Source organism: Argentina silus, assembly GCF_951799395.1.
Source record: "Argentina silus genome assembly, chromosome: 18".
Lineage (NCBI taxonomy): Eukaryota > Metazoa > Chordata > Actinopteri > Argentiniformes > Argentinidae > Argentina > Argentina silus.
In genome coordinates, this window is record NC_139672.1 from 8,225,371 (window position 1) to 8,232,870 (window position 7,500).

A 7,500-nucleotide genomic window follows, 5' to 3' on the forward strand; every position below is an offset into this window, starting at 1 on the left:
GAAAGAAACTACCTTACACCTCAGCAATGTCAGGTAGAGGTGGTGTTTGTGTGTGTGTGTGTGTGTGTGTGTGTGTGTGTGTGTGTGTGTGTGTGTGTGTGTGTGTGTGTGTGTGTGTGTGTGTGTGTGTGTGTGTGCGTGCGTGCGTGAATGCGTGTGTGCGTCCGCGAGTGTGTGTGTGTGTGCTTCTGTGTGTGTGTGTGTGTGTGTGTGCTTCTGTGTGTGTGTGTGTGTGGAGGGGGTGCGATAGGGGGTCGGGGAAAGTAAATTCCACGGAGCTAAAGGAGGCAGCAGTGCCATAGATGCTCTTGGCAATGTAAAGTAGCCAGTGGATGAATTTATTTACACTTTGAAGGTGTTTATTGGAAAAAGCCTCCCTCTAGCCAAAGGATAACTCAATACATAATAAAGCAGCAAGCTCTCTTATCCCTGCCAACAGCACTGCAGGGACTGGATACCTTTATGCATATTGTTCTTTGGCTCAATTCAATATGCCCTCGGGAATGACTTGTGCTGATTAGGCTAAACCAGGTGTCTTTCTTATCTGACATTGAAACGAAACAACCCTATTCAGCAAGGTTATTCCTAGTTATCCTACCCTCAGTCCCTTCCCGGATGAAATAAAAGCCGCAACAAAAAAGAAAAAAAAAGATGAGAATTCTTCCGCTTTACTCCCTCGTAAAAAAAAAGGGGGGGAACTGCGATAGGACCGTTCTTTCATGCGGAGTCAAGTAATTTCCACCTCAGACTCTCAGAAGCCAGAACCGAGGGAAAGTCATCCTTTTAACGGCTCAAAGAGTTTGTGTTTAAACTGTGAAATGAAGCCTGATGGTGTGAAGTCTGATAGAGGGACTATACTCCAGGGGTCTTTCTCTCTGTGTTTGGTGGTGGATGGGGGTCTTTCACCCCGACCGGTTGAGAGCAAATCTTTTTCGGAGGCGCCTTGTTGCGACACGGCCTGTTTTAAATGTTTCATGACGAGTCTGACAGTGGCTGCATAGAAGTGCCCTTGGATACGACAGGCCTGAATCTGTTCATCATCCTTCATCTCAACTCTGTCATCCTGTCAACGGTCTTCTTTCACTCTTCTCAGTCCTTTCATAGCTCTCTATGGTGACGCTTTTACTCTGAAACTGATTGTCCTCTTCTTCTTCTTCTTCTTCTTCTTCTCTCTCTTCCCTCCCCCCCCTCTCTTTTTCTCTTTCTCACTTTCCCCTGCCCCCCTCCCTTCTCTCTCTCTCTCTCCCTCTCCTCCACCCCCCCCTCTCTTTCCCCCTTCTCTCTCTCCCCCCCCCCCTCTCTCTCTCCCCCCACCCCCCCTCTCTCTCTATCCCCCCCCCCCCCCCCCCCCCCCCCCCCTCCCCGTCTCAGTGGAGGGACAGCCCTGTGTGACTAACCCGTGTCTGCATGGTGGGAAGTGTCTACCTCAGGGAAAAGGCTACAGCTGCTACTGCCCACAGGGATACACTGGGGAGAACTGTGAGATCGGTGAGTCGACACTTACAATATGCTACACATACATATACGGCACAAATGTACACACAAACACACACACCCAAGCACCCACGCATGCACACACACACACACACACACACACACACACACACACACACACACACACACAGACACACACACACACACACACACACACACACACACACACACACACGCAACCCACACCTACACACAGTGAACAACTGACCTGCCACTCACCTAATCATTGTGTGTGTGTATATATATGTGTGTGTGTGTGCATGTGTGTGTGTCTGTGTGTGTGTGTGTGTGTGTGTATGTGTGTGTGTTTGTGAGTCAGTGCGTGCGTGCGTATGTGTGTATGTATGAATCAATACAGTTTATAGGGGGTTATTGGCAAGTCAAAGGCCAAGCTCTCCATCACAGTGAGACAGGGGTGTGTGTGGGGGTGAGGTTAGGGATTAGGGGTCAAGGGTTACGAAGGGGTATTGTTATGGTTGTCAAGGTCAAACATGGCTCCTCCCCTCTGCCTGTTCACTGCACAGGCTTTGTTAACTCACACAATACAGGGAAAGACGAGGTCAGCTGTGGCTAACGCTAATGTATGGCTAACGCTAATGCATACAAACCATGCTCCGTGCTGTAGGCTACAAAGCTAAGTCGCTACAAAGCTAAGTCGCTACAAAGCTAAGTCGCTACAAAGCTACGTCGCTACAAAGCTACGTCTCTACTGCAGCGTCTCAGTGGCATGACTCCAATGCTACAGTCAACGCCTGCGGGAGAGGGTGGTGAGAGAGAGAGAGAGGGTGGTGAGAGAGAGAGAGAGAGACTTTAAACATTTAATTTAGCTCCCTTCTCTTCACTTATTTCACACTCAGCGGTTTCCCAGCCTTTGTGAATCTCATTGACATTCTCTCTCCCCCCCGGAAGGTAGAACACTTCTCTCCCTCTCTGCCCTGGCTCCACTGCAGCACTGTGGCATTGTTTCTCACGTCTGGGAGGGTGCGCGAGACCAGACTCATCGTATTTACCCTGCTGTTGTTATGAGGGGGGTACCAGTCCTGAGATTATAGCCCTAGAGGGAGGGAACAGTTACAGAGGGACAGAGGGTAAAATATGGAAAGGGAGAGAGAGAGAGAGAGAGAGAGAGAGAGTGAAAGAGAATTAAAGCATATGCTCATGCGTAGGGGGTAAAATATGGAGATGGAGAGAGAGAGAGAGAGAGAGAGAGAGAGAGATAGAAGACGAAGCTACAGATGAAAGATGGAGGAGAGAAGAGAGGGAGAGAGAGGGAAAGAAATAATGTCTGAGAGAGAAAGAGAGAGAGAGAAAGAAAGCATAACAGACAGAAGGAGAGATACAGTAGGTTGGGGGTGAGACAGAGGGATGGCCTGCCAGTGTGTATGCATGCGTGTGTGTATGGATTCCAGTTTTGGCAGTATTATCTCTCTCTGGACTCTCTGCTCCTCTGAGAGGATTAAACATTCATGAGGTACAAAGAAGAGGTGTGTTTAGGAGAAGGGGTGGAGCGGGGGGGGGGGGGGTGTATTGTGTGTGTGTGTGTGGGCAAAGGGTGACTTGGAGGACTGAGTAGTGAGGGGTCAGGGGTCAGGGGTGAGGGGTTATTCAAAGTTGTCCTGGGTGGAAATAATTACATGAGAGCTCACTCAGACCTTGGGTGCATCCCAATTGTCTAACAACGCCTCCTCCCCTTGTCCACTCTTCTTCGTATGCAGAGATCTTAATAACGTAAGACAAGCCAAAGCAATATGGTAGATAGGCCTTTACTGTATCTACTACTGTAAGCATTTGCTTTCACCTGTCCAGTTTGTTCACTGTCAGTGCAGATGACGTGAAGGAGACAAGGAGAGAGACTGTTTTGTACCCAGAATACCCATAGATTACCCTGTTTTTATACCCATAGAATTGTAGCCAGAAACACCAATAAAATGCCCTTCTCTGACCAAATAAAGGCTTTCTGGCAGTTACGAGGAATTTGTCAGCGAACGTCAGCCCCCTGGGCTGCGTTCTGTCAGATATGCAGAGCTGAACCTCGCCGCACAGAGCTCTCGGAAGACGGACTTGGCAAGAGGCTGGAGGCTGTGTTAGACTGGTCTGACACATTCCCTTCAACAGTCTTCCCCAGGCCAACGTTTTGAAACTCTTATCAACTGTCGAAAAGAAAGCCCAATGTTAACTTGATGTGATTTTTGGGAGCAGACTGCAGTCAGATTGTTCTCAACCTTGGAGTTGTGAATTGAACAGTTTTCTGTTTTTTGAGTTCATATAGGTTATTCAGTCAACTGTGTTTTGAGCAGTGACTCATATAAAAGAGTTGAAGATGGTATTGTAAGACCAGGGAACGGGGGTTACATCATGTACAGTATGAACAGTATGTTCTCAAAATGGTTTATTGTCAGGAAACCTTCATCATTGAAGTGGAAATCTCTACAGCACCCAGTGTGTAGAACACTGGGAACAAAACATTTTTTGCTTCAACCTTTGCTGTAACCTTCATTTAAGCATTGAGCTTGGAATATATTACTCAGTTTAAGTTTCTGTGTGGCATGAAGTATGAATAGGTCCGATGGACTCACTGTAACCTCTGCCGAACAGAGAGAGAGAGAGAGAGAGAGAGAGAGAGGCTCTCGCTGCTTTGAACTTAACATAATGTCGGCAAAACGAAATACCTTATTAGATATGAGGCCCTGAAGTAGTCCTGATTCGTGAGATTGGGAGGAAAATAACAAATGAGAGGAAAGGGTTGGAAAAAACAAAGAACAAAGGAAAGAAAAAAAAAAAGAAAGAAAGAAAGAGAGCGCCCACAGACATCACCATCAAGGTTATACTTCGGTGGTCACCTGACCTGGTCCTTGGGAGCTATAGTTATAGTTAGTTATATACACTCACTGAACACTTTATTAGGAACACCTGTAGACCTTCTCATGGTGGAGGTGGTGTCATGGTGTGGGGAATGTTTTCTTGCCACACTTTGGGCCCGTTAATACCAATTAATCGTCACTTGACTGCCACAGCCTATTTGAGTATTGTTGCTGACCATGTGCATCTCTTCATGGCCACAATTTACCCATCTTCTAATGGCTACTTCCAGCATGATAATGCACCATGTCACAAAGCAAAAGTCATCTCAAACTGGTTTCATGAACATGACAATGAGTTCAAGGTTCTTCAGTGGCCTTCCCAGTCACCGGATCTGAATCCAGTAGAACACCTTTGGGATGTGGTAGAACGGAAGATTCACAGCTTGAAAGTGCTCCTGAAAAATCTGCAGGAATTGCATGATGCAATCATGTCATCATGGACCAGAATCTCAAAGAAATGTTTCCAACATCTTGTGGAATCAATGCCACAAAGAATTGAGGCTGTTTTGAGAGCAAAGGGAGGCCCTACCCAGTATTAGTATAGTGTTCCTAATAAAGTCCTCGGTGAGTGTATATACTATATAGTATATAGTATATAGTCTACATTGTGTGCTGGCTAACAAACGTGATTCAACCAATCAACGTCTTCATGATTGATTGACGTGTGGAAGTGCTGGGCTGGAAAACAAAAAGCTTGCAACCCATGAACATAGCTCTCTGGGACCAGTTTTTTGGTGACCACTGCTTCACGTCATCCTTTGTGAAACCGCAGTGAATGACCGTAACGCGACCGTGACCGTAACGTATCCTGACCGTGTTCCGTCTCTGTTCTCCCCGCAGACGTGGACGACTGCCAGTCCAACCCGTGTGACAACGGAGGCACCTGCATCGACAAGATCGACTCGTTCGCCTGCCTCTGTCTGCCCAGCTACGGAGGAGACACCTGTGAAAAAGGTGAGGGGGGGGGGGGGGGGAGAGGAAGAGGGAGAGAGAGAGAGAGAGAGAGAGAGAGAGAGGGAGTGAGAGAGAGAGAGAGAGAGAAAGAAAGCAAGAGAGAGAAAGCAAGAAAGAGAGAGAGAGAGTACAATATGTAACCATGGTACAGTACACACACTCAATGCACATTTCATATGTCGTTACATGCCTGGGTCCACCTAACAAAGGTACACAGATGTGCATCTGTGCAGGTCTACATCTAGTGGGTCTACTTCTATGTTGCCATTGTTCAGGATTGATGCCATCTGATATCAGCGGTAGCAGGGCCGGGGTTTAAGTCATCTAGCTAGATCAGTGCGTGTGATCAGTTACTGCCATGTCAGAGCTCCCTATCACAGTGCTGTATCTATCTCCTGCTACCAGGCAGGCGGTGTGTCTGTAGCTGTCACCGCACTGCAGGGTGAATGATGTGGACTGAAATACACAAGCACACGCACACACATACACACACGTGCGCGCGCATGCGTGCATGCACGTACACACACGTGCGTGCATGCACGTACACACACACGTGCGTGCATGCACGTACACACACACACACGTGCATGCACGTACACACACACACACACACGCGCTCGCACGCACACACAGACACACACACACGCACAGACACACTCACACACACACACACACAGATCCAACTCACTGGCTTTAGACGCCCACAGCTCCTCAGCCGACCTCCCCTGTGTCAGAGGCTTCACTTACAGTAATGAGGATTAATGAATATCTAACCTTTAGAGTTACAAATGAATCCACGATCCTCACCTTTATTAATGAATCCTAATAATGCAGAGAGATTAACGTGTGTGCTGAGAATTGAAAAAGAGGACACATAATTGCAGGTTTGGTATTTTCATTTCACACTCCCAGGATTCGAAAGAAATTAGTATATAAGTACATGCCCTTGTGTGTCGTGAATGATACAGTTCTGTGTGAAAGGTGTAAAGGTGATTGGTGTGTGTGTGTGTGTGTGTGTGTGTGTGTGTGTGTGTGTGTGTGTGTGTGTGTGTGTGTGTGTGGAGAAGTGCGGGTACTGTATATTTAGAGATAATCATCTCCTTTTACTCTCTCTCTCTCTCTCTCTCTCTCTCTCTCTCTCTCTCTCTCCCCCTGTCTCTCTGTCTCTCTCTCTCTCTCTCTCTCTCTCTCTCTCTCTCTCTCTCTCTCTCTCTCTCCCCCTGTCTCTCTGTCTCTCTCTCTCTCCCCCTGTCTCTCTGTCTCTCTCTCTCTCTAGACATTGAGGGATGTGAGCACAGCTGGAAGAAGTTCCATGGCCACTGTTACAGGTACGGGAGAATCAGGGAAGGCTGGTGGAGGTAGAAAATCGTAGAGGACGGGCTCATTGTAACGCATGGAACGGAATGAGGAACGGTATCAAACACCTCATTCCATTCCATGCATTACAATGAGCCCGTCCTCCGATTTCTACCTCCACCAGCCTCCAATGGTGAGAACAAAGGTTGTACTGTTCAGTAGATTAGATTAGATTAGATTAGATTAGATTCAACTTAATTGTCATTGTGCAGAGTACAAGTACAGAGACAACGTTAGCGTCTAACCAGAAGTGCAAAAAAGCAGAAAGTGCAGTGTGAACAGTATATACAGGTAGTGCAGTATATGAGCAGTATAGTAGTGCAGTATAGTATAAGTAGTGCAGTGTAAGCAGTATCTGAATTAGTAGTAGCAGTAGGTGGTGGTAATATAGATACAGTATCATATAAACATAATGTAGCCACAGGTGCTCTGTGGACCTGGGTTATTTGATACAATATATACCATAAACCACATTATGTTGTGTATTGTATATAATCTGTCATGTCTACATGGTGTGTGGTCCTCCTCTCCAGGTACTTCACACACAGACACACCTGGGAGGACGCAGAGAAGGACTGCAGAGAACACAGCGCCCACCTCAGCAGTGTCACCTCCGCCAACGAGCAGGAGTTCATTAACGGTGTGTGTGTGTGTGTGTGTGTGTGTGTGTGTGTGTGTGTGTGTGTGTGTGTGTGTGTGTGTATGTGTGTGTGTGTGTGTGTGTGTGTGTGTGTGTGTGTGTGTGTGTGAAAGAGAGAGAGAGAGAGCTCCAAAGTGTACAGTGTGTGTGTATATTTAACAGTTTCTGCATATGGATCCATGAGTGTTTCTGCGA

General features: G+C 47.1%; 1 protein-coding gene across 1 annotated transcript in view; it reads left to right on the forward strand.

Moving 5' to 3' along the window:
- The window catches only part of LOC310819253 (neurocan core protein-like), a gene marked incomplete at both ends in the record, with an annotated part of 30,882 nt that overhangs the window by 20,470 nt on the left and 2,912 nt on the right, over positions 1-7,500 (forward strand). The window contains 4 exons of the mRNA XM_083690497.1: positions 1,372-1,488; positions 5,196-5,309; positions 6,586-6,637; positions 7,199-7,305. Coding sequence (XP_083546623.1) covers positions 1,372-1,488; positions 5,196-5,309; positions 6,586-6,637; positions 7,199-7,305 — 390 coding nt within the window. The remainder of the gene's footprint in view (positions 1-1,371; positions 1,489-5,195; positions 5,310-6,585; positions 6,638-7,198; positions 7,306-7,500) is intronic.